General features: G+C 47.9%; 1 protein-coding gene across 3 annotated transcripts in view; it reads right to left on the minus strand.

The window, feature by feature from the left end:
• The window catches only part of LARS2 (leucyl-tRNA synthetase 2, mitochondrial), a 235,356-nt gene that overhangs the window by 79,121 nt on the left and 129,982 nt on the right, over window positions 1-26,253 (minus strand). For all 3 annotated transcript variants that reach the window (XM_039228048.1, XM_039228051.1, XM_039228050.1), the window contains 2 exons: window positions 13,616-13,705; window positions 8,466-8,609 (listed from right to left, as the gene is read on the minus strand). In XM_039228048.1, the coding sequence (XP_039083979.1) occupies window positions 8,466-8,609; window positions 13,616-13,705 (234 nt within the window). The remainder of the gene's footprint in view (window positions 1-8,465; window positions 8,610-13,615; window positions 13,706-26,253) is intronic.

Consider the following 26,253-nt stretch of genomic DNA (forward strand, 5'->3'; position numbering starts at 1 on the left):
CTTCAGCTCAGAGGCCAGCAAGCCCCTTCCAGTAAGAACTAGAAAACCGCCGACCACGGCGCTTTCAGTCACCTGTGCCATCTGTGCCCTCCCCCGTACCTATTACAGTTCCTACTGTGCTCACGGCCGGCTTTCCCACAACACATGCCCTCCTTCTGTACGGGGTGCTTGGAAAAGCCTTACTGCTCCGGAACCGGGGCTCAAGAGCCGGTGGAAAGCACGCAGACCTGGGTCGCAGGAGACTCAAGTTGAGACCTGGCTTTCTCGGGCTTGGGGGCCTCAGTTATAAAATGAAGAGTGGGCCGGGTCTGTAATTTTCCAGGACACCTTGAGCCAGCCATGAGTCCCCTTAGGGAGCAGGAGGAAGACACGATGTATGGTGCTTAAGAGAAAGCAATGCCTGATCCCTTTCATTTGTCTTTAAGTATCATATTGATTTTGTAATTTCAAAATCATGAGGCTTTTTTGTTGGCGTTTATGTTTTTCAGATCAGGGCAGGGATTTAAAAAGCATGGGAGACCGTGGGCTAAATGTGGGGGACTCTGTGCACTCTTTGCTCAAGTGTCTTCCGGCTTTAAAATGCAAATGTCTCCCTGAGTTCATCAGTGAACTCACCAGTCCCCACACCCAGGGACCCCCCACAATGAGGTGCTAATAAATCTCTTTACTCCCCGGGAGTCCAGGCTAACACTTCAAGAAGGAAGGAGGTCTTTACATCCCAAAGGAACCTGGCCAGAAGCACAGAAAGCCCACTCAGGGTTTAAGAGCAATGCATCAGGCTCAGTTCTGCCTTCATTTTTTCTAAATCAGATTTACAATTTATTTCACTGTCAATATAATCTAAGAAGTATATTACAACTGACCCCTGAACATGGCTTTGAAGTGCACTAGCCCGTACAGTACAGTACCATAAAAATGTACTTTCTCTTCCCTGTGATTTTATTTTCCTACTTAACATTTTCTCTTCTCTGGCTTACTTTATGGTTAAGACTATTGTATGTAATACAGACAACATACAAAATATGTGTTCATCTACTGTCTATGTTATCTGTTAGGCCTCCAGTCTACAGTCAACTATTAGTAGTTAAGTTTTTAGGAACTCAAAAGTTACCTGTGAATTTCCAACTGCATGGGGGAGGGGTCCACACCCCTGACTGCCGCCTTGTTCGGGGATCAACTATATTATTTCTCTCGTTTTCCCTTGGCAATCATTCCTTCTATCTTAGAAACAGAACCCAAAAAAACAACACAAACAGGGAAGCTTCTGGTTTGCCAAGCGTGCGTGCTGACCAGGAGCCTGTGTGTCTGCTTCACAAGTGCTTTGGAGACGCTGTGCAAGCATGGCTGTCCTCCAGTCTCGGACAGGAGGGACACAGGGTGGGCACGAGGCCCCAGGGCTAAGGGAGGGCACATGCAGATGTGACCAGGCACCGACGGGGGCCCTTCTGGGGGGGAACACAAAGGCCCTGTGTTCAGGAGGAAATCTAATTGTCAGTGTCCTCTCCGTACAATCCAGAAACACTGTGGCTTCATGAATCTGAGGCAGGACCCCACGCTGTGCTGGCTCTGGTGAGCCCTTCCAGGCAGAAAAGTTCCTTCCGGGGCCCGCACAGAGCCGGCCAGCCACCCCACCCCCCTGCAGTCTCACTGTCACCCCGGCTGTGGCAGTGGCGGGGACACAAGTCTCCTGATCCACACCAGGCAGCATGAGGCTTGCCCAGGGGCCGCTGGGGAACTGCCAGCCTCCAGCCTCCAGCCTCCAGCCTCCAGCCTTCCTTTTGGCTCTGTTCCCCCACCTCCCTGAGCCCTGCCCACTCCCACCCCCAGGAGTACTTCTGAGGGCCTTGGGGGGCGGCTCTCCCTGTAAGAAGGTCAACAGTCACCCTGAGGAGTATAGAGGGGACAGCATGGAAGGTGGGGGCTTGAGTTCACCTTACGGCTTAGGAGAGGAAAGACTGTGGAGAGGCGGGGAATACAGAGAAGAGAGAGAAGTTAAGAGACGTTATGTAAGAAGGAGCAGATTGAACAACTAATTAGTTCTGTGAGACAGGGTGTCAAAACCAGATCCTGGGGACGGGAGCCGCGTCTGCGGTTTCCAGAAGAGACAGTCAGGGCCTGGGGGAGAATGCCCACAGGAAGCTGGCGCTCAGGGTGTTGGGGTGTGCTCTCCGGGCTCCGGGGCCCACAGCCTGCACGGCTCGGCCACTCCTCCCCACCACTCAGCAGCTGATGAAGCATTGTTTCTGAGGTAGTGGCACATGGCCAGGCCTGGCTGACCACGGAGGAGCACGGCGGGGAGGACGCAATAATAGCTTTAAACCACGGGGCTCTTCAGAGAAACCTTGGCGGTGGATAAACTCCGGCATCATCATTAAATGTGTCCCTGGCCGGTGTCCTCACACCGTTTTATCCCAATAGGCTTGCAGAAAGGCTGACGGCTCGTTAGATCTTTCTCACTCGTTCCCCTTGGTTCCCAGAAACTTCGCAGCCAACCTCGAATCTGGATCTATACCCAACGCGTGAAGGCCCAGGCCGCACACACAGGAAGGAGGCAGCCCTGGAGCTGAGGGTCCCTCTCGGGTGCAGGGAGCAGGGTGCAGCCCAGTCGCCAGACCTCACGGAGCAGTCCCTTCGCAGAACTTAGGAGCAGCACGGGGAGGACACACGGGTGTCGCGGAGGGTCCCGGCATCCCCCGTCACCCTGCCTCGGTTCTGGAGCTGACAGCGGACCCGAGGGCAGAAAGCCAGCTGCCAGGCCCGCCTTCCAGAAGACAGCCAAGTGCTTTCACAAGCAACGCAAGGCCTCAGGACTGGAACAAGGGTGCTCGAGGGTCCCCATTCCAGGGTGCAGGGGACCCCTAAGCACCCAGTGCCACATGCTGGACACTGGAGCTTGCACCTTGGCTCCCCTCTGGGGTGGTCTTTCTGCTCAGGCCTCCTCCCTGCTCCCCAAAGAGCTCGTGTTGTAAACCCCACCCCCCTTCCCTCACCTCCTTGCCCCTCCAAACCATATTTTCACTCTCTGCAGGCTCAAACGGGAACAGTATGTTCTGGTAAAGGCACCTCCACTTTACCCCGAGCTCCCAGGTGAAAATGGGGGGGGCTCCTGGGGCAGGGAGGTGGGGGACCATTTCCTCCCTTCCCCCTGGGTTTCACGAGGGCTCATTGTTGCTCGGTTGCTTCTCGCCGCAGAAATTCCACTTGGAAATACTTGTGAGACATGAAGTTTCCTGCCCGTCTGGAAGGCGACAAAATGTTCCCCGACAGATATTTTGCACTTCCCATCCTCCATCACCTCCCGGAGTGCAGGGCCAACCTGGGGCTCCTCCTCCTGGCCCCAATGGGCTCTCCTGCACTGTCACAGTGATCCCAATGGGCTGTGCCTGCTCCATCTCAGAACGTCCCCCGCACTGGCCTCTACACTGTCTGCTAGTGCCTGGCCCAGGTCTGGCCAGGCGCTCAGTAATATTGGGGGAAAGAACGAATGAATTCACGCTCCCAGAGAAGCGGCACAGACTATGGGTGAAGACCTCAAGCACCTGGGTTTGAATCCTGCTGCCATTACTTACTGCCAGCGAGAGCCTCGGTTTCCACATCAGTAAAATGGGGATGAGCGGCACACCGACCCCTGAATGATGTGAGGGTGAAGATGGTGTATGTAAGAGCCTGAGCACTGATCAGATTGGGGACAAAAACAGGTAGGAAATGGGAGGGGGCACACAGACTTTCTCCATATTCTAGCAGCTGCCAGGTAACGCCTGGAAACTTGGAAAATAAACCCACCAATGCAGTGCGGTGCTGGCTGACTAAGCACCAGCAGGGCACGATGATGTGTGAAGAGGAGCCTATGAACAGCGCCCCAGAGGCCGAGGGCCTGCGGGAGGCAGCGTCTGGGGCGACGGGAGGCGGCCGCAGAAATCCAAACCACAAATCGATTAGACAAGTTCCAACAGGCAGCCGCCTCTCCATTTGTCTCCGCTCCCAACTGTCACCCCGCTGTCAGGAGCTGAGGCATTTGCTCCATCGGACCCCAAATCCCTTTTGCTTTCTGCCTGCAATTCAACCCCCACCACCTCGCCACCACCCCTGAGATACTGCCCACACAGCTCTGCCCAGACTAGTTCCCGTGCCTGAGATACCCCTTCTGCCAGTTTTCTCAACAGTTCACAGAGCAAACAGTCCTCACAAGTCTGGGGAGGGGGGAGAGGAGAAGGGAAGAAAAACCCAATAACATCACAGAATGGCCTTCATAAAGGACTTCTGCATTTCAGGGTTCCCATTAATGTGCGTGTCAGGGTTCGTTTCCCAATCTAGAAGTTACGTGGATGAAAGGAGGGCCCCTTCACAGCCGCGCCCCCACGGAAACCACTAGGTGTACGGCAGAGGCAGCCCCCAGTGCAGCAAAACCAGATGCACCTACAAAGCTCTAAAGGACACAGCAGCAGGCACAGCTCACTGACCATCCCAGCACCCCCTGGCCATCCCCTTCCCTCAAATAGCTTGACTGTAGAAGCTAAAAAGACCGAGCCTGTTTTCCGAAGCCTCCCTTGAAGCTGGGGGTAGCCATGTGACATAACTGGGGCTGAGAGACCTCAGTGGGATTTTGTTGGGGGGATGTGTGAAAGCTCTTGCTTTCCAAGTAAAAGAAACAGTCACACTGCCGCCTTCTGCTTCTCTGTCATGAATGGAAATGTGACATCTGGAGCTGCAGCAGCCATCTTGCAACCATGAGGTGATAAGGCAGGAAGGAAAAGGCTGGGAGAACCAGCAAGATGCCAACTCAGAGCCCTATTCTAGTTTGGTCCCAGCAATTTGGGTCTTTTAATGTGGGAAAAATCAACTCCCATCTGCTTAAGCCACCCTTAACTCGGGTTTTCAGTTATTTGCAGCTAAAAGCATTACTAATTGGTCTGATACCTCATCCTTATCTATATAGCATACCCTCCTTACTGATTCAACACTACTTCTATCATACCAGGTTTTAAGGTAGATGTCTTATCTCATTTGATCCTTGATTTTTTTTTTTTAATTAAATTTATTTTTGAGAGAGAGCACACTGTTAGTGCAGAGCCTGATGCAGGGCTCGAACCCGCGAACCGTGAGATCATGACCTGAGTTGACATCAAGAGTCAGATGCTTAACTGACTGAGCCCCCCAGGTGCCCCTCATCTCTGAAGTTTCAAACCCACTTACCGAAGCACCTATTATTATTTGTACATCTCTACTCAACAGTCTCAGGGTCACTCAGACTCAAAGGGTCAGGACTACGTCTCTTCCAGACTCCCTACCACAGTCAGTAGCTTAGTCATCTGCTTAGTGTCCAGGACAGGGCCCTTGTCAACGACACCATCTCCTCCAATAGGTGATTAAGTACTACAAATGTCACATCTGAATATTCTTCTAGCCTACCCACCTCTCCCCACTGCTCCCAGCTGGCCTATGCTATACACGCGTGGACTGTTGTAACGGCCTCTTAGCAGGTCTCTCTGCACCCACACCTATCTTTCCACGGTGAATTTATAAAAATCACAAATTTGACCATGTCACTCCCTTTCTTAGGGGTTCCCGTGGCCTCCACGAGAAAGTCCAAACTCTTTAAGACCTAAAAAGACTTGCCTGCTGTGACCCCTAAACCTCTCCAGCTTCTCCAGGCCTGGTTAGTCTCTCCTCCTGGCTCTCTGTTCCAGTTATACTGTCATTCTTCCAGCCTCTCAATATCATCAGATACATTTCTGCTTTGGGGCCACCACATGTGCTGTTCCCTTTGAAAGAGCTCCCCTCCAGCTTTATGGCCTTGCTTAACCCTCACTCATCCCTCTGCACCCCAAACAGTGACTTTCCGTTTCAGATATTATGCTTTACCATTCTAGATTTCCAGTTCTTTTTTATAAAATAGTTTCCATTTCTCTTCTGAGATTCACCATCTGTTCACTCATTAGGACCATCTTTTCCTTTAAGTCCCAGACCACTTATATAACATATGTCTCTGGCTTTCCCTCCTAATACCAACATCTGGGTCATCTCTGAATCTATTTCTACTGGGCTGCCCCTACTCCCCTCCCCCCTTTTTTTCCACTCGATTATGAGCCAGAATTTCCTGATTCTTTGCAAGCCTTTTTTTTAATGTTGGACATGCAAGTAAAAAACCAACCCTACAGGGAGTCGGGATTATGTGATCTCCCTCTAAAAGTGCTGAGTTTTGTTCTGAAAATTCCTTTTGAAACGGTCAGCCTTACTTTTATTTTGGATTAAGTTGAGTCTACTCTGATTTTGTCTTTGGTTCTAGGGGTCATCCATACTTCTCACATAGGGCCTTTTGGGGGTCTCAACTGCATACTTCTGGCTAGGCCATACCCCCAGGATCTCTGAGCACTGTGCAGGCCCCCAGTATCTCTGGTCTCCTCTCCATCTTATTATAACCATTTTCACTTAGGCCTCATGGAGTCTTGCTTTCTGCATGTGCAGCCCTCAGCAGAGGACCTGCCGTGCACACAGATTTCTGCTCCCCCCTCCAGTCCCACACCACGCCCCGTTCTCCCAATTTTCAGGGCACACCAAGTGCTGACCTCCGAAGATAGCTTTCTCGATAAATCTGTGCAGGAGTTCAGCGGGAACCAGGTGAATCACCATGGTAACTAACAATTGCCGTGGAACAGTTGAAAATTCACAGCTGACGATAGAAAGAATAATGTCCCTCAGTGAGATTATAACATTTTCAACAGGAGGCAGTGGTCAAAAAAAAAAAGCTAATTAGATGGTCTTTCCCACAATGCCTAGTACAGAGTCGGCGTGAGGTGACCTGCCTTCTTTCCAAGAATGCAGTGGGGTAGACGAGGGCTCCCACAGCCTGCCATGTTATAGACAGCAACGTCCTCAGCTTTGTTTTTCTCAGTCTCTCGATATTACCATGTGCTTAAAAGGAGCAAGGCTCTGTGTTAACACGTTCTAATGGGTAGTTTTCCAAATCCATATGCTATTCTCTGCTACATTCTGGATTAATTACAATGGGAAAACTGCCTCATTGAAGATGCCTTTTGAGTGAGAAAACTGGAGGTCATAGATGCATATGGCACTGGTATTGTGAGTTGGTCTGTTGCGGTTCTTATTCAGCTAAGTTTTGCAGCGATCAGAGGTTATTTTTAACTTTGTGCTTTCTTTGCATGTAAGAAATATAGTACTGGGGAGCGCCGGGGTGGTTCAGTCGGTTAAGCATCCGACTCTTGATTTCGGCTCAGGTCATTATCTCATGGTTTGTGGGACTAGCTCCGCATCGGGCTCTGTGCAGGCAGCACAGAGCCTGCTTGGAATTTTCTCTCTCCCTCTCTCTCTGTTCCTCCTCCCCCCCAAAATAAATAAACAAATAAACAAAAAAAAAGTACAGTACTGGATCGCACTCAAAGTCCGCTTCAGCCCACTACCCTATCTCCAAAAGAGCACCTCACGGGCCACTAGGGACGGAGAGAACTATCCTTCTTACGACAACTAGCACAGGGAGGGACATCCATGGTGCACCGTCAGCAGCCTTTTAAGAGGTCTTTTAGGTCCTGTTTATGTCCAGTCTTAAGCTAAAAAATGGAGATGAACAAATTGCCACAGGAAACGTCCCTGATATGTTCTAGTCATTTCTCTCTGGAGTTTCTGGGAGTGACCCTCAACTCCGAATCCTGGGACTTGGGAAGCTTGGAGGGGATCTTGCACAGAGTGATTCTGGCATGCCCGGAATGCGTCCTGCGGCTCAAGGCTGTTGGTGATTTAATAAGCCAGCTCCCTCTTTCCATAGCTGGCTTTGAATTGAATCCCTGAACACATAAAGAGCCAGAAGGCACCTTAAAGACCACTTGGCCCCACCGTCTCTGTCCAATGATGAGAAAACGGAGGCTCCTGGCTCACGCCAGATGACAGTGCTAGTGAGGGACCCAGCACGCCAGGTGACAGTGCTAGCAAGAGACCCAGCACACTAGGTGATGGTGCTAGCGAGGGATCCAGCCAGAGGGAGCATCAGAGCTTTGGCTCCTGGCTGAGTTACTCCTCATTCTGGCCTTGCCTCCTGGAGACCATCTCGTCATGCCTTCTAGATGGTCTTCTCTGCACCCTCTGAAACATCACTCTATCTTTCTGATGGTTTTACTAGTATGATACCAATGAAGATACCTTTTTTTTTCCTTTCTAGCTTTACTGCTGATACAATCGCAAATAAAGTCAAATGTTTTTTGGCCTGTGTGGCAGCACAATGACTGTGTTGAAAGGTCGGCAAAAAACAGCTGACGATGACCTCCAGGGGCCATTCTGGAATTACCCTTAAAGCACCCAAACCCATCGCCCTCTAAATGGGTGGTCCTGAGGCTCACAGGCCACACCTTCCTAGAGTCCACCCTCAAAAGCGAGACTCTGTAATACCCAGAAGGCCTTGGTGCTGCCTCCCAACACATGGGGCGCTCCTGGGGCACCTCCAGGCTGACACTCACCTTTGCATAAGCAGTTGTCTTAATAAACCACTGTCTGAGGTACTTCTGTTCCACCTTTGCTCCAGAACGCCACGAACAGCCGTGCTCATCCACCTGCTCGTTGGCAAGCACCGTCTGATCCACTGGGTCCCAGTTAACCAAGGCCTGTTATAATCCATAAGACAAAACGGTAGAATCTGGTGAGCATCCTGAATAGGGTCATTTTCAGGTTGCCTGCGTGTGGGAAGGTCGGCAAGCGCGGTATCGCTGTATCTCCGCTCTGAGACTGGAGGACACCTCCTTGGAGTACTGCTGGGCAGGGGAGCCCCCGGCAATCTGTACAGAGAACACGTGCACTACTCCACGCTTTCATCCTAGAACACGCTCAGGACCCCGGGAGCTGAGACGGCAGAAGAGGGAGACCCTAAGGCTGTCTCGTCCCCAAATGCAGCTAGATAGTTATCGTGTCATTCTGAACGCCCGAGAGACCAATCGGAGGTCTGCAAGAACAAGAACTGCCAGTCTGCAAGTAAAAAAGCGACCACCTTCTGGAAGGCAGGGGGTGTGGAGAGTTGGTCTGGGGGAGACAAAGCTACAGGTATGGCAGGAGGGAGGGGGCCTGGTTACGGAGGCTACCGCCAGGATTTTAAGCGGCGGAACACAAAATCTGAACTTGGAGAAGTCTGTCACAGTGGGGGATGTACCTGGCTTAGAGGCGCTCAGGTGGCGAAGCGCGGAGGAACGCCAGGGGTGACAGCACGGTCTGAGGGTCCCTGGGGCACAAGAAGGATGGGTGGCAGCTACGCGCTGTGCTGTTTCTAGGCACAGGAGTGGGTAACTGAGGCTGCTTGGGGCAGTAAGAAGGAGTACTGGCTTTCTGCTGTTTTGACATGAACTCGAAACTGCTGCGCGGCCCTGCGGCCGCTTTCCTCACACAAGCTGGCAAAACCGCGGGGAGACCCTCTCCCAGGGGAGCAGAGCCCCACACTGGGCTCCGTGCTCACAGCGCAGAGCCTGCTTACATCGTCTGTCTCCCTCTCTCTCTGCCCCTGCCCTGCTCGTTTGCTCTCAAAAATAAAAATTAAAAAAATAACAAACATAAGGAATTGCTAATAATACAATAATAGCAGAGGGATTTAACATCCCCCTTACAGCATCATCTAACGATCATCTAACGAAAAAATCAATAAAGAAACAATGGCTCTGAATGACACGCCGGACCAAATGGACTCAGATATATTCAGAACATTTCATTCTAAAGCAGCAGAATAACGATTCTTTTTTTTTTTCCTAAATGTTTATTTATTTATTTTGAGGGGGAGGGGCAGCAAGAGATCAGGAGAGAATCCCAAGCAGGCTCCACAATGTAAGCCCGCAGAGCCTGCTTGGGATTCTCCCTCTCTCGCTGACCTTTCCTTGCTCTCTCTCTCTGACCCTCCACTGCTCACTCTTTCTCTCTCTCTCAAAATAAATAAACTCAAAAAAATTTTTTTTTACTTAAAAAAAGAAAAAAGCCCTTTACGCAGCACCTCTGCCTCCCGCCCCCAGCAAACCTCCAAGGATACGGAGACGCAAACAGTACCACAGGCTGCAAAAAAACCAGGACTTAATTTTCTTATCAACATTTCCCACACGCCTGGCATCTCTCAGGCTCTAGGTTACAAAATACAATGAGGGAGATGTGCTCTTAAGAGGCTTACACATTATCATAAAACCCTGGTGTTGAATGAAAGACAAATAAAAGCAAAACACAAACCCAATTTGTCCCCCATTGAAAGCCTTGGGGGGGGTGGGACAGCAAAAGCACCAAAGGAAACAGCATCTTAAATGGAAGATGCCTCAGCTGGGAGAACCCATTCGCACGTCTTCCCAGGACCGGCCCATGCACAGACTTGCAGGGCTCGGGCTCAGCCTTTCCACCAGGTGCTAACCTGGGGGTGGGCCACATGCAGGGTCCCGGGGTCCTGGGCGTGCAGAAGGTGAAGGCTTGTGAGTCCCCCGGGAACTGCTTCCCAAGTCCCTTTCCTCGGCTCCCCATTCTTTTTTTCTCTTTTTAGTATTTATTTATTAAGTTTTTAAATTTTATTTATTTGTTTATTTTTGAGAGAGAGAGACAGGACAGAGTGCAAGTGGGGAGGAACAGGGAGGGAGACACAGAACTTGAAGCGGGCTCCAGGCTCCGTGCTGTCAGCACAGAGCCTGACATGGCGCTCGAACTCACGAACTCTCACAGTGAGATCATGACCTGGGCCGAAGTTAAAAGCTTAACCGAGGGAGCCACCTGGGCACCCCGGGGTCTCCATTCTTCTAAACACTCTCTAGAGAGCATACAGCTTACCCTGGAACCGGGGTCTTCTCTTCTCCGTATTCCTGGTTTAAACATTTACTTGATGGACACCTTGGTTTGTAGGCAAGCACAGTCTTGCTATAGTTACTAGCATATCTGGACAACCTCCTTGACTATATATAGTCATTTCCTTCCCTTTCCCGGTTGACCTTGCTGTGTGCTAGCACCTACTAAAAGTCAAATCCGTGCTCCTTTATTGTTAACTACCTTATTTGTAAAACACAGCCTATACCTGTACTTTGAAATCAACCTTAAATCAGTGTGATTAAATCAACACACAAAATCATTAACACACCCGCAAACACACTGCACTCTAGTAGATTCTGCTCACTGCTTCCCTTAAATTATCTGGCAATGTCACAGAAGCAACCATTCCAAATAAGATAATTTCCCCAGTTGATCAAGGGTTAAATACCAGAATTCCTATTTTTTGTTTGTGTGTTTGAGCAATTGGATTGTGGGAAGCTTTCAGAAAGTCTTTTAGAAATGCACATCGCGGGGCACCTGGGGGGCTCAGGTCACGATCTGGTGGTTTTTTGAGCGTGAGCCCCCGTAGGGTAGGGCTCTGCACTGGCAGGGTGGAGCCTGCTTGGGATTCTCCCTCTCCCCCTCTCTCTGCTGCTCATGCACTTGTGCCATCTCTCTCTCAAATAAACTTAAAAAAAATTTTTTTTAAATGCATACCACAACACGAGCATAAACATCGATCAGCCATGTTCACAAGGATGGACTCTGTGCAGTAATAGTGGGGGTCCCGTTTGCTTTGCCCACTCCCCCCTCTGCTTCTCGACCCGTGAGTTCTCAGGGGTGTGGGAACCGAGGGCTCCGCTGGAGATTCTTGGGGTGATTTCACCTCGAATTCTCATGTATCCCTTCTCCTGTGACACAGCAGCTGCGTGGTCTAACTCCCACCCAGTGTGCCTCCTGTTGAGGGCCTCCTGCTTTCTAGTCTCCTGCTTCCCTTTACTGGGATCCTCCTCCCCTTTGCCCCCCCCCCCCCCCCACCAGGCCTCACCCTTCACACAGTCCCTTCTGGATCACATCCTCCATTAGCACGCATTCCTCTGCTGGCCCACACATCACTCCTCAGGCCCTTGGCTACTCTCAGTCATTTCCCTTGCTTCCTTCTCCTCAGGATCTGCTTTCACACCACCAAAAACCCTTCCAGAGTGTGCCCTCAGGCAGCTGCAGGCTCCAGAAGGAGGTTTTAGGGTATCGATTTTCTCAGGGTCCACTAGCTTTTTTCCCTGACAAAACTGTGCGTAATTAAGGAACACCACATAGATCGCATGAAAACGTCGAACTCTCAAAATCCATCTCGCTCCGTTTCATCCAGAAACGGCCTGGGCCTGGATGGCGTCCGGGAGGACGGTTTCCAAGGCTACCAGTTATTTACCATCACCGCCTTCCAAAGCCACGAGGGGGCAGAGCGAGGGGGCAGAGTGGGACAGGCTGCCTCCTTGCGCAGCAAGCATCGTTTCCTTCAGTCTGCTCCCCCAGCATGAGGCCACACAGCAAATCCAGCGGGGGGGGGGGGGGGGGGAGGGGCGCGAACATCAGCACTGTCATCAGCCACCTCTGAAATCTCAGAGGAGGACAAAGGCAAACCCACACACGAGGTGGCCTCCACAACTCCGCAGAATGCCCAAGCATAGTACAGAATCCTCCCTGCTAACTGCATCCACCACACTTTTTTTTTTAAACCAGAGAGGTGAAATTAATGTGCTGCCAAGTGGAGGTCTTTATATTCATATTTTTGGCTGAAAACATTTTTGTTTGGCGAGAGCAAGAAGAGATTCCTTTTGCAGAGGAAATGAGCATTTTGATGGATGGTGTTAGTCAAGAACAAAAGACCGCAACACTCTGCTGAAATACTTTCCCTACATGGAAGTTCATTTGTACAGCTTTTTAAGCAGAACTGAATTTAAGGGTTAAGGCCATCTCCTATTTCAAAAAAAAGTTACGACAATGCTATTAGAGAAAAGGTATTAATATGCGGGTTATTTTTGGCTAAATATGCTTTACAGGGTATGCTATGTGCAGGCTTTCTAAAGTCAATTAGCTTTCTGATGTTAATTTCAAAAGCTTATATTTTGAGGTAAACCCTAGGAATGGAATACCACCTGACATTAAGATATTTGAGGTGTTAAAGCCAACTTGAAAATAGCTACCCAATAAAAGGAGACCTTGGATTGGGGCTAACGCTGATCTTCAAACAATATACCCAGTGTGCATTTTTTGTATTCTATTTAGGATTTTTTTCTTAAGATCATGACAAATTAGTGGACGCAAAAAAAAAAATTATACACCAAAAGCCTTTCAGTCCACAACCAGCAATAAGAACACTATCTTTCTAAATGAAATCCATAAAATAAGCTACACTATTCTTCCCTAATACCTGGCATGGGTGAGCTGCTTTAGAATTGGCCAGGAAGATTTAGGATTTTTTTTACTTTCTACTTTTCCAATTTAAATCAACCATGACGCCAGGTGACCCTGCAGGTGTGCTCAAGCAGGTGTTTATTGAGCACCAGCTGTGTGCCAGGCACCATCCCAGGCCCTTCATAAGCACTAACTTAGTTAAGCATCTGACTTCGGCTCAGGTCATGATCTCACAGTCCGTGAGTTCAAGTCCCACACTGGATAAAACACAAGCCCCGTTTCTCTCTCTCCCTCTCTCTCTCTCTTTCTCTTCCTCTCTCTGCCCCTCCTTGGACTCTCTCTCTTTCTTTGCCCCTTGCTCACTTGTGTTCTCTCTCTCAAAATAAATAATGAAGAGCAGAGAAGAGAAGAGAAAGAGAAAATGCAGCTAACTTTAACTTACCTCCTTTTGATAGGCCAGTCCAGCCTCATAGAGTTTAACAAAGAGGTACTGGGTCCACTTGTAGTAATCTGGCAAACACGTAGTTATTTCCTGCCAAAGAGGAGGGAAAATCACTCACAGCCATTGTAAACATTCCCCCTGTACCAGCACCAACATATGCATTGGCCCTGCAATTCAATTTTGAAAAGCAATCACACCGCAAAAATATTTACCAACCCATGTATTTTCCACCAGTTTGTAAAGTGAGGGAAGAAGCAATTCGTTCTGGAAATAATGGAGTTACTGAAATGCCACCCAACCTTTCCCAGGGTCACTTTAATGAAAAGAAACCTCAAGTTTTCTGTACACCTCTCCTCTCCATCCATGTAATTAACAGGTGAATTACATTGTATGAAAGTGGGTATTACCATCTTTGTCAGCACATATTTGGGGAATCGTGATGCTAATTCATGAACGTACTTTGTTTTGAGAGCAATCTCAAAATTCAAAAGGCGTATCTGCCTGCTTCAGTACGCTGCTCGTTTGAAAACAAATCTTGCATTTCTACGTATAACCGGGACCTGCGGGCTCCTTTAGACTCATTTATATTCCATTTATCCCATTAGGTGAATCAGGCTGTTGCCTAGTTTAGGAAGACCCATTAAAATCTTTATTAAAAATTAAACTTAGTGAGAAATCACCTGGCTTGTATTTCTAAGCCTAAATCCAAGGTTCCAAAAATTTATTTTCTTCCCTGAAAACACATTTGCTATAGAAACTTTAACAAGTTACTGATTAACCAATCTCTAAGTTGATAAATTTAAGCACAAAACCTCCACCCTATAACCACAGTTTCTTTTCCAGTGTTCTTGAACTTCAAAATAGCTAACATAGAAATGGACGTAGGGTAGGGCCATACTTCCCCCAAAAGTGAATACAACTCTAACTTCCTTTTGATGAATGAATAAAAAGAGAGCTGAAAACTCCAAATACAAGGGCCAGTATGACAGGAAATGGGCAAGGTGTCAGGTAATTAATCTCCTGGGGCTCCCAACGGGCTATTTTTTCTTTTGTAAGAATCCTGGGTCCTTTTATGTGCTTTTGTACTCTGAGAAAACAAGGAATTCAACTCTGATCACTCCCCCATTCCCAGCTGCAAGGCAGGTAGTGAATAACCCACCAGCGTAACAACTTTGCTCACACTGGAGCTGGCCCCTGGCGGGCTGGCCCCACGCCACACCAAGACCGTGACTCGCACGACATGGCCCCGAGGCCCCAGGACACCAGGTCTGCAGGAACGTCATGCATAAAGCACTCTGCCGACTCCAGAATGGGACCAGCACACTATGGAAGGGCTCGTCCCCCCAAACATCCAAGTTCATCTGATACTTTTTTATTATCCTTTCTCCAACTGCCAGGTGCCTGCCCCCAAACCTTGCAGGCACAGCACACACAGCCCATTTTCCTCGGTTTTCCAGACAAGCCCCCTAAGAACTCCCATTTTCTACCAAAGCCCAGGGCAGGAGCTATGTTCTAGGATGTTTTGCTTTGCTCGGGTTGAGGCATGCCCAAATCACTACTGAATATAAAATAAAATACACGGATGCCAAGAATGCTTGCACATTGAGTCAAATTTGTATCCCTCATGTAGGTTTCACAAATCAAATTCAAATCACACTGGTCCACAAGATGAGCTGGGGCAGGGGGTGCATGAGGGGTAGGGGAACTGGGTAAAAATATTCGCAGACCTTATTATTGTGAACATCTTTTAAAATTCTTATCCATTAGCTTAAGGAAAGACATGAAGCAAATATGACCAAGATAATGACAATTGTTACACTGAGGGGAGTTCTCTGTTCTCTATCATTCATTCATTCATTCATTCATTCATTCATGGGAGAGGGCCATAAAGAGGGAGACAGAAGATCCAAACCTGGCTCTGCACTTGACAGGCTGACAGCTGTGAGCTGGGGGTGGGGCTCGAACTCATGAACCGTGAGATCATGACCTGAGCCGAAGCTGGACACTCAACTGCCTAAGCCACTCAGGTGCCCCTCTATTTTTTTATATATTTAAGTTTTTCAGAATAGAATATCAAAATACTTCAAATGAATATATATATACATATGTATGTATGTGTGTATGTTCTCAGCCCCTGAATCTGCCTCCATATTGAGAGAAAAATTAAACAGCAATGGGACAGTATTATTATCTTCATCTTGGTTTACGGTTTTGAAAATTACTTTTACTAGAAAAAAATAATAGATCCAGTCAGGAAAAAAATTAAAAAAAGATCGCTATCCAACTCCAGCCAAGCACTAGCCTACTTTCAGTCACGTGTAATGCAAGGTGTGTCCCCTCGGAAATGAGGGAAGGTGAGGTGAGGTGAGATGAGGCAAGGCAAGGTGAGGCCAGGTGAGACAAGGTGAGGGATTAAGGGACTGTGGGCCCCCTTCTTGCACCCTGGCCTCAAACTTGGCTCTGATCCATTTTATTTATATTGGGTTTCTGCACATAATGTTTGAAGGACAAGTAGCATCAGCTGCTAAGAGCACAGCTTGAAAACCACTGCTCCAAGGACCATAATCCACTCCCAACAGTTGGATTTCAATGCATGTTCACCTCATTCCCACTGCCCCCCATGTTACCTGCCCAGGGGAGACCCTGAGGACAGGATCTGCCCTTCTGCCCATTTACTCCCACCTGCTGCACACAAGGCCCAAACAGCACCCTCAGTGCCGTCTACTCTGCTCGTGAACAGACCAGAACAGGTGCCCACCAGACTCCCCGGGAGCCAGTGAACCATGAACATGCTGAACCCTGCTCAGAAATGCATTTCCTGAGGGGCACCTGCATGGCTCAGCAGTTAAGCATCTGACTTGGGCTCAGATCATGATCTCTACGCTTGTGAGATCAAGCTCCGTGTCAGGCTCTGTGCTGACAGCTGTTCCTAAAAAAGCCAAGGAACCCTTCCGGAACCTTCTTGATTTGCTAATTTAAAAGAGCCCCCAAAACCCCAAATAACTATTTTCAGTTTTCTAATGCTTCATCTCAGTGAAAATCATCAAAGACATCTTAATGGAATTAAACGGCCTTAAAACCTTTGACTCTCGTCAACTGGCTAGAAATTTCATTTTTGGGGAACTATTCACTTAAATCCCATTCCTGTAAACAAAGGTCTTCTGGGGGGGAGGGGAGGTCAGCACTCACAAAGATGGTAACAACCTTCCTTCCTTCCTTTTCCTAAGAATAGGGCTCAGACCGTCCTCTCCCCAGGGACATCCGATAATGCCTGGAGACATCTCTGTCACTACCTCTGTCACTACAGTGGTGGGGCACTATCCTACAATGCACAAGACAGTCCCTAGAACAAAAAGTTATTTAGCCCCAAATGTCACTAGTACCAAGGAGTGAAACCCTGTGCAGGCAGATTAAGGGAGAGCAAACAAAAGCAACTCTCTACTGCGCTTTCTATGAAAAGCCATGGAAGTGGAAATACAAGTTAGTTAACTTAGGTTTCCTTTTCCGCCTGGTGTGAGCGCACCTCTGCTGAGTATGTCTCGCTGGGTACACGGGAACGCTGTGGGGCGCAGCCCCCCACCCTTCTACCAACTCCAAGACCAACGGGCGGAGAGACCTATGGAGTCTGGAACTCTGTTCTGCATGGGAAATATGTGATCGATTTTACGGTTTAAATTTTAAATCGCGTAGTATGCCTCCAAGTAGTTTTCTCACTTGGCGAATCTCACGTAATGACTTCATGTAATAAATGTCCTCTTTGGAAACTGGAGACGCAGACATTTTTCTTGATACAGCAACAGTTTATCCCCTCCCACAAGAGAGTCATTGAATAAATAAGAGTTTAAATAAACACCGTCTGTTGGAATCTGGCCCCCTCCAGGCCCAGCGCTGCCGGTGACCCCAAGGGGGAGCCCTGCGTCCATGTGCCTGTCAAACATAGCTGCCTGCAAGCTGGGGGCAGTGGGGGGGAGGGGTGACAACCTGGTGAGACCACCAGAGAAGTCAAGTGAAAGATGTTCACTGGGCTCCAAACCCCTTCGCATTCCCCTGCTTTCCTCTGCCCTGTTTTCCAAACAAGCCAATGCCCACGTAGCTGTAGACTCGTTTTTAAAACAAAACCAAGTGGTTCAGAGTTACAGCTCCATAAGCAACTGCAATTCAGCCATACTCCACACAGATCTGCATAAAGGTGTCGACTTTTATATCCCCCTGAGCTCCGGAAAGCACAATCTAGATGTCAAGAGACTGAATTTATGAATCTCAGATCTAAACTGGAATCATTCTTTCATGCTGCAATTTTACATTTTACGATACCAGGTTTTTAGCATTAAAAATATTTTGCACATTCACGGCCAAACACAGAGCCCAGTGCAGGAGGTGCGCTCCCTCAGAACACAGGTGAGGCTCCAAACATCATCCTTTGGGGTGCCCAGGTGGCTCAGTTGGTGAACTGTCCAACTTCAGCTCAGGTCAAGATCTCATGGTTCATGAGGTCGAGGCCTGCATGGGGCTCTGTGCTCAGAGCTCAGAGCCTGGAGCCTGATTTGAATTCTCTCTCTCTCTCTCTCTCTCTCTCTCTCTCTGCCCCTCCCAGGCTCACACTCATCTCTTTCTCAAAAAATAAATAAATAAACATTAAAAAAATTTTAAGAAAAAGCAAACATCACCCTTTGAGGCCTGCCGCCCATACGTCACAAAGTGCACAAGTTAATAACTAACCCAGCCTTGCCGGGAGCTCCTGGCACACAGTGATCTGGCCACAACAGAGCCTAAGAAGGCTGGGCCTACTTTACTGTCTGTCCCAGACATACAGCAGTGTTTGGTCCATGAAGGAAGAATCGAGGTGGTCGGTCACCTTCTATGTACCTCACGGAAGGTCCCCTCGGGCTCAGAGTGCTCACTACAAGACTCGGAGAGAGCGTGATCTATGGGAAAGATATTCCACTTCGGAGCCAAGCGACTCGGGATCAGGTCCTTATTACCATCATTAGCTTTGTGACTCTAGCCAGGTGTCCCCAGCGAGAACACTGGGGTAATGAAGCCCATCTGAGAGGACACACGCAGTAATGTTTGCGGAGCACGTGCTGGCCACATAGGTGAGGTGGCCGGTGCCACTTCTCCTGGCGTGGCCCAGGGGGTGTCACGGAGCAGGGAGGCTGGCCTCGTCATCACACACTCAGAGGCGGGCCACTGGGACAAGGTGAAAGGGAAGGCAAAGGACCTAAGTTGCTGTCACTCACCATCACTATCCCTTCCCGAGTATCGGCCTTCTGACTAAAAAGAGGTGGTGTTTATGAGGGGACGAGCCAACACAGGACCAGATGGACTTCTCCGCACGAGGCCGTTCTGTCACCTCCAGTGCACACCCACCCCGGGCAGGGAGAGCCAGATAGGTCACCTCCCCGACGCCCCTCCGCTCCAGCAGGATTTACTTGGGCCTCGTTCCTTGGTCTCTTGGCATCTCTGACAGACATCGGTCCCAGATCACAGAAAAGCTAACACCACGCAAAGCCACCACGCATTCAGTGTGCCTTGCGACCTCACCTTATTCAGGTTCGCTATCAAATCCAACAAATAAAACAAAAACCTGAGGTAACACGTTTATCAGTTGTTCAGTGGCCACGTACGCTGGGAAGAAAGGCGAGGAACCGCCATGCGTCAGTTCCCAGAGACAAGCCAACTGCCACCTCTCCCTGGTTGTGAGCCTCTCGCCTTCAAAACAAATGAAGCCTGGAAACAGAGGGGAGAGGTGCTCATGGCCCGTTTGAAAGACTGATCTTTCCTACTGTGCATTTTTGTCATCTGGTTCTATTACAATGGAGCCAAAGGAAATGTATCATATGACCTTATCTTTTTATTCCTTCTCTGGTTCTCCAGTTGTAGAGGGAAGGGGTTCTGAAAGCACAGCATTGCTCAAAGGCCAGAGAAGCCAGTCTCAGGATTCATAGTGTGCAGCTTAAAAAAAAGAAAAATCGAAGCTGTATTAGATGTTCTTCACTGGTGCTGGTTCAAGGTTCTAGTCCATAGCTCCGTGCACCTGCTGTGTTGGAAGAAGGAAGAGGGGGGGGAATCTTCTAGAGTGGGACATTAATGGCCACCCCTATAGTAAGTCCACTAAACTTTGCACTGGCTCTTAAACTCGGCAGCACCTCGGAGAGGAGTGGTAACCATCCCTGGTGCCTGGGTCTTACCCCTGCCCTGGAAATTTCATGTGCAGTCCAAGTTGAGAATCTCTGCAAAGGGGTCCCCCACCGCCAACACATCTCCCTCCCAAATGCTGCACGAGAGACAGGATCTGGTCCTGTCTTCCTGTCTTCACAGAACTTAACTGAGCCTCAATGGGAGCCAAGGGCACCATTGTGTCAACACGCGATTTCTTTCTCTCTTTTTTAATGTTTATTATTTATTTTTGAGAGAAAAAGAGAGACAGAGTGTGAGCAGGGGAGGGGCAGAGAGAGAGGGAGACACAGAACCTGAAGCAGGCTCCAGGCTCCGAGCTGTCAGCAGAGTCCGACATAGGGCTCGAACCCACAAACTATGAGATCATAACCTGAGACGAGGTCAGACGCTTCACGGACTGAGCCACCCAGGCACCCTTCGATGTCACTTTGACTATTAACAAGACATTCATGACGAGTATTTTCAAAGCAGGGAGAGCTGTATGAACCAAATACATGCCACATATACTTAAACTTGTGTTATGAATATTTATATAGATGTCTTTCTATCTGAATATTTGTACAAGGTACACCAAAGCTAGAACAAATGAAATGGCTTATATACTATTTCCTTTACTTACATAAACTCGATGTGATGTTTAATAACATGGGAATATGATATTTGATAAAAGTATTGAGTATATTTTATGGCTTCAATTATATAATGAAAAAAAATTAAAAGAATACCAGGAAAAAAATGCCAACATAAATGGGGTTGTCTCAGAATGACACTGACCATGGGTGATTTTCTCAAAACTGTAGTTTTCTAAACTTCGCTGATTTCATACAGTGACTGTGTATTACTTAGAATTATCCTACAGGTTTAAAAAACTCTTTTTGATGTTTATTTATTTTTGAAAGAGAGACAGAGCACGAATGGGGGAGGGGCAGAAAGCAAGGGAGACAGAGAACCCAAAGCAGGCTCCAGGTTCTGAGCTGTCAGCAGAGTCCAACACGGGGCTTGAACTCACAAACCGTGAAATCATGACCTGAGCCGGAGTCAAACGCTCCACTGACTGAGCCACCCAGGTGTCCCCAGCCTACAGTTTTACAGTTCTTGAGGAGACCTCCGCTTTAGTGACAGTCTTACAAGGCACCCTGTGCCAGAGGACCCAGTTAAGCCACACCTGGATTCCTATCCCACAGGTACTGTGAAGTAACTAATACTGTGTTAAGCCGCTAAGTTTGGGGACAGTTGTTACGCAGCAATAGCTAACTAATACATTGGTAAAAGGGGTCAATAATCGGACCAAATCCTGGGATGGACGCAAGGACTAAATGAGTAAACACAAATGATACACCTAGCAGCTGCCCAGCATGGAAATGAAAAGGCGGGGCCCCAAGAGCATCCAAGAATCACCAAGTCCTCCTCCCTACACTGTTGGGGGGACAATCAGTCAACTTCCCAGGCCACGGGGCACACCGGGGAGGCCTAGTGCTCCGTTCTACTGGACTGAGTCTAAAATGCCAAGTACATATCTGTCCCTCTTTTTGGACCTAACAGACTTTTTGCCCCTATGATTTTAGTCTTCAAGTCTTGTTCGCTTTCCCAGACACGCTGTTAGCTCCTGATGGCAGCTGGAGGGCAATGGATGGAAGGAGCATGGGGTTGGCAGGCTGAAGACCGCGGTCTGAGCCCTGGACTCTGTCCATGGGTCTGCTGTGAACTTGCTGGTGACCCTGAACAAAGGACTCATTTCCCTGGGCCTCACTTTCTTCATCTGGAAACTGCTGTGAGGAATAAGGTTATGTGAAGAGGGTCAGCTTGCCTTCCCAGTACTGTCTGGCTCAGTATTAGTACACAGCAGGTACTCAGTAAACCTTGATTATAGCAGGGCACCTGGGAGATTCAACCAGTTAAATAGTTACACATCTGACTCTTGATCTCTGCTCAGGTCATGACCTCATGGTTTGTGAGTTAGAGCCCTGTGTTGGGCTCTGTGCTGACAGCTCAAGGCCTGCTTGGGATTTTCTTTCTCTCTCTCTCTCTTTCTGTCCCTCCCCTGCCCATGCATGCAGGCATTCTCTCTCTTTCAAAATAAATAAACTTAAAAAAATAAATCTTCGTTTAAGCAACAAATACATCAAAATTTAGGTGGTCAAGTGTCATTATATTTTAAAAAAAAGTCTTGAGGCAGAGCCCTTGCTAATTTTCTTAAATACAATAGGCTTTCTAAAAAAGAAGCATGTTTATTCTTGGAACCACAGTCCAGTTTTATTGATACTAAATTTTGCTGAATATGGGTTCACAGAAGAAATGCCCCAACTCCTACCACTCAGCATTCTAAGACACCTGTACATAGAACATTCAAACTTCCAAAGGCAAAACAAACACACCATGTTTACCTCTATTAACAACATCCACAATGTCAAACAAATGATGATTTAAAAAAAAAATCCATTGAGATCGGTTTCTCAGCTCCCTGGTATAAGGCTGGCTCTGAATTCTACGTTTTTTTCTCATTTGATCCACCCATGAGAAAATATTCACTAAGGGGCTCCTACCCAGCCCTTTTCCTAAAGGACTCACTAATGGGCCAAAGCTACAGAGAGAAAATGGTGGGACAGAGAACAGAAGGGATGGATCTCCCATCCAATGGAGGTTCCATTTGTTGGTTCACTCGTTGAGTAATTCCACAAACACTTACCGGTTACCGGTACCTACCAGCACTGGGTTGGTGGCACAGCGACCCCTCCTCCATGGAGACTGGAGCCACCTATAGCAGGCCTTCTCATGGCCTGTCCTCCCTTAATCCAAAGTCTCTCTCAAGTGTCATCCCCACTCATTCCCATTTGTGTGAGGGGGGAAAGAGGGACAGTCTGCCACCCACCCTCGCTCCCGGCGCATTTGTGCCTGCCACCAGGTTCGACTTTATTTCAATTGCTTTGCACCTTTCCCATCACCGGGGAAGGGCCAGGGATCGTGTACAGGCGTGGCAGGTGGCTCCCCCCCACTCAGCCACATGGCCGCCCCTTCCTCCTTGCCGGACTGTTACTCCCCAAGACGCCCGCTGCCCAGGCTCCACAGCCTTGCTGGCCCCTCCCTCTCATTCCTCTTCCTGCAACCATCTGTTCAATCCTGCCTTTGCCAGGCCTCCGCCGCGGGCCTCCTTCGCCTTCCCTGTTCTCCTCCTTGGTGCCCAGTTGAGGGAACAGGTGTTAATATCAGGGTAATTAATTAATCACGAACCTACCATTTGCCTAAGAGCTCATTTTTCATGTAATTACGCCCCTTCATCTCAGGGCTGACCTTACACTGAAAATGAGCATTTCCTGAAAACTGAAGATGGCAAAGGCTAGGCCCCGTGCTTTTGTAGAACAGGTGTTTTACTCTTACAGGTCTTGTTTTTCAAACCTAGGGCTACAGCTAAATTCTCACATAATCTGGAAGGCCCATGTTCTTCGTGCTCTTGAGGCCAGTGTAGAGAACGAGTATTAATGGAAGTCATGGTCTTTGTGGTTTTAAAGACAACTCGCACTGTCTTTTGGAACCGAAATTGGCTAGCTCCATGAGCTCCTCTTCTTGCTATTTTCTTGACCATTATGTCTGGAGCACTATCATTTTTATGGGGAACCTGAATGCCGTCTCCTGACAACTATCCATAATCAGACAAACAAGAAGCAACAGTTTGCTTCATTTCTTGGTAATTGTTCTCTGCCAGCCAACGAGGGCTCCGTGGTGGCGGTCTAACAACACAGACAGCTTTTCTAACTAGCCAGTTGGGAACACAAAGCCCTCCATGAAACCGCAGATGGGACTAATGCATTTGAATTGCAATTTGTTATCAGTCAGCTTGGTCAGCAGCCAGTATTTCAACCATCCGAGCCAAACCAGCTCTCTACAACTGTTCCGTTTTCCTGGGACGAGAGAACATTAATTTCATCTGCAACGGTTTTGAAAATTTCAGGATTCACAGGACAGAGTTCATCTGAAAGGTTTCTTGAGACGTGACTTCTCCAGGTTTCCTGAATAATAAGAAGGCTATTTGTTAGACACGGGCACGGGTCCAGAGGAAGAGGAAATATCGATTCATCAATGCCACGGATGCAAAACAGTGACGGCAGTGTGCAAAATGAGCTGTCCTGCTACCCACAAGCTCCGTACGCAGTGATTAGTAGAAGCCTGGCACAGCCTGAAAGCTGTCACATGTGGCAGACAAAAAAATAAAACTATGAACTTAGAAAAAAAGTGTAGAAAATTATTTTGAATACCTTTTAGTCCAGTGATTTTTAAGGGAAGGGCTAGGGGCAGGGAACCCAGATCAGTAGAAAATTGTTTTGAATACCTTTTAGTTCAATTATTTTTAAAAATAACCTATTGTCAAATTGGTTTCCATACAACACCTTAGTCCAATGATTTTTAAGGGGAGGGCAAGGGGCAGGAAAGCACAGATCAGAATCTCACAGGAGGCCAGGAGATTTTTACAACTGTATAGGCCATCTCTTCTAGGAAGATGGCATTGATGTACTTTTCCCTATTCTTTTCATGAGGTACAACTAAAAACCCTGGTCATTACATATACAAAACAAATATAAGACTCCAAAAAATGAAAAAGAGAAAGCAGAGCAGTTAAAGACTTTAGCACCTGAGGAGGGACACAGCGGGGAGTCCCATGGAGTGTCTTTATGCCTCAGGAGTCCCAGAACTGCAGCTGACTAAGCTGGTAACCTGGAGATGTCAAGGAGTGCCAGGCCAAATTTTAAAAAATTAAAAATTAAGGAAAAAAAAAAAAAAAGAAAAAAGAAAAGCCTGCTCTCTCTAGCTGGACTACCAGGCAGAGACAGACTACCCAGCAAGAAAGAAAATGTAGACATTAACTGCCCTACTCTAGACAGCATCACAGAAAAAAAATGGCAGCCCTGCCTGTACCAGGAAAGGCCTAGTGGGGAGCCTGGACTTATAATGTTGGGGGGCTACAGCACGGCACCCCAAACTCTGTGGCAGGGTGGAGTCAGAGGAAGTTAGTGGAGAGCCAAGACTTCTACCCCTACTGGGTGTTAATGAACGTTCCTCCTTGGCGGTAACAGTGGAGACCACAGAGGGTGTCTGGACCTCTACCATAATCAGCAGTAAAGAAGTCCCCCTCCCTCTCCCCGATGGAGGAGTGTCAGAGGAGTCAGGAAGACTCCTGGAGAGTCAGGAAGTCCATCCCTGCTCAGTTGCATCAAGGCCACCCCTCCACGGTGCCAGTGGAGTCCATATGGGGACAGTAATAATGTCTCCTTTCCCAGTCAGAGCAATATCAGCAGGGATCTAGTGGGGAGTCTAGCTGTAACGAGAAGGTCCTTCTTCTCCAGGGTGTCAGTAATGGCCACCTGGAGATCCTAGACTTCCACATCTACCTAGAAGTAGAGAGGCAGTGCCCCACCTTTACCCACTGGAGCAGTACCAAAGAACCCTGTTAATATATAAGGTTTAAATAAGATCCAGACTCTTAAAAGAATTCTCCAGGGGCGCCTGGGTGGCACAGTTGGTTAAGCATCTGACTTTAGCTCAGGTCATGATCTCATGGTTCACGGGTTCAAGCCCCACATCAGGCTCTCTGCTATTAGCACAGAGCCTGCTTCAGATCTGTCTCCCCTTCTCTCTGCCCCTCCCTGACTTGCGTGGTCGCTCTCAAAAATAAACATTAGAAAAAAAGAATTCTCCAATGTCCATATTTCAATAAAAAATCATTAGTCATACCAAAACCAAGAAGATCTCAAACTGAGTGAGAAAAGACAATCAACATATGCCAGCACTATCATGACCACACTATTGGAAATATCTGACAAGGATTTTAAAGAAGCTGTTATAAAAAAGCTTCAATGCAAAATTATTAACACTCTAAACATATGGGGGAAAAAAAACCAAAAAGTCTCTATAAAGAAAGAGAAGTTATAAGAATAACCAAATGGAAATTCTAGGACCAGAAAATAAAAGAACTGAAATAAAAAGCTCAAAGGATGGCTAACCAGCAAAAAGGAGGGGACATAAGAAAGAAACAATGAACTTGAAGACAGAACAATGTAACTGATCTAATCTGAACAACAGGGAAATAAAAGACTGGAGAAAAATGAACAGAGCCTCCTTTCTCTCACCCCTCAGAATGAACAGGACCTCAGGGACATGTGGAATGGTAACAAAAGATCTAATATTCAAGTCATTGGCATCTCATAAATAGAGAAGAAAGAGAATGGAACTAAAGAAGTATTTTAGTAAATAATGGCTGAAATCTTTCCAAATTTGGAAAAACAACATAAACCTCCATATTCAAGAAACTGAATGAAACTCCAAACAAGATAAATTCAAAGAAATCCACTCCAAAACAAATCATAATCAAATGTCTGAGAACTAAAGATAAGGAAGAAAACCTTGAAAGCAGCCAGACAGGAACAATGCATTACCTATAGGGAGAAAACAATACACAAGACAGCAGA

This window comes from Hyaena hyaena, unplaced genomic scaffold (genome assembly GCF_003009895.1).
Source record: "Hyaena hyaena isolate Hyena2069 unplaced genomic scaffold, ASM300989v1 scaffold_30, whole genome shotgun sequence".
In the NCBI taxonomy this organism is placed as follows: Eukaryota; Metazoa; Chordata; class Mammalia; order Carnivora; family Hyaenidae; genus Hyaena; species Hyaena hyaena.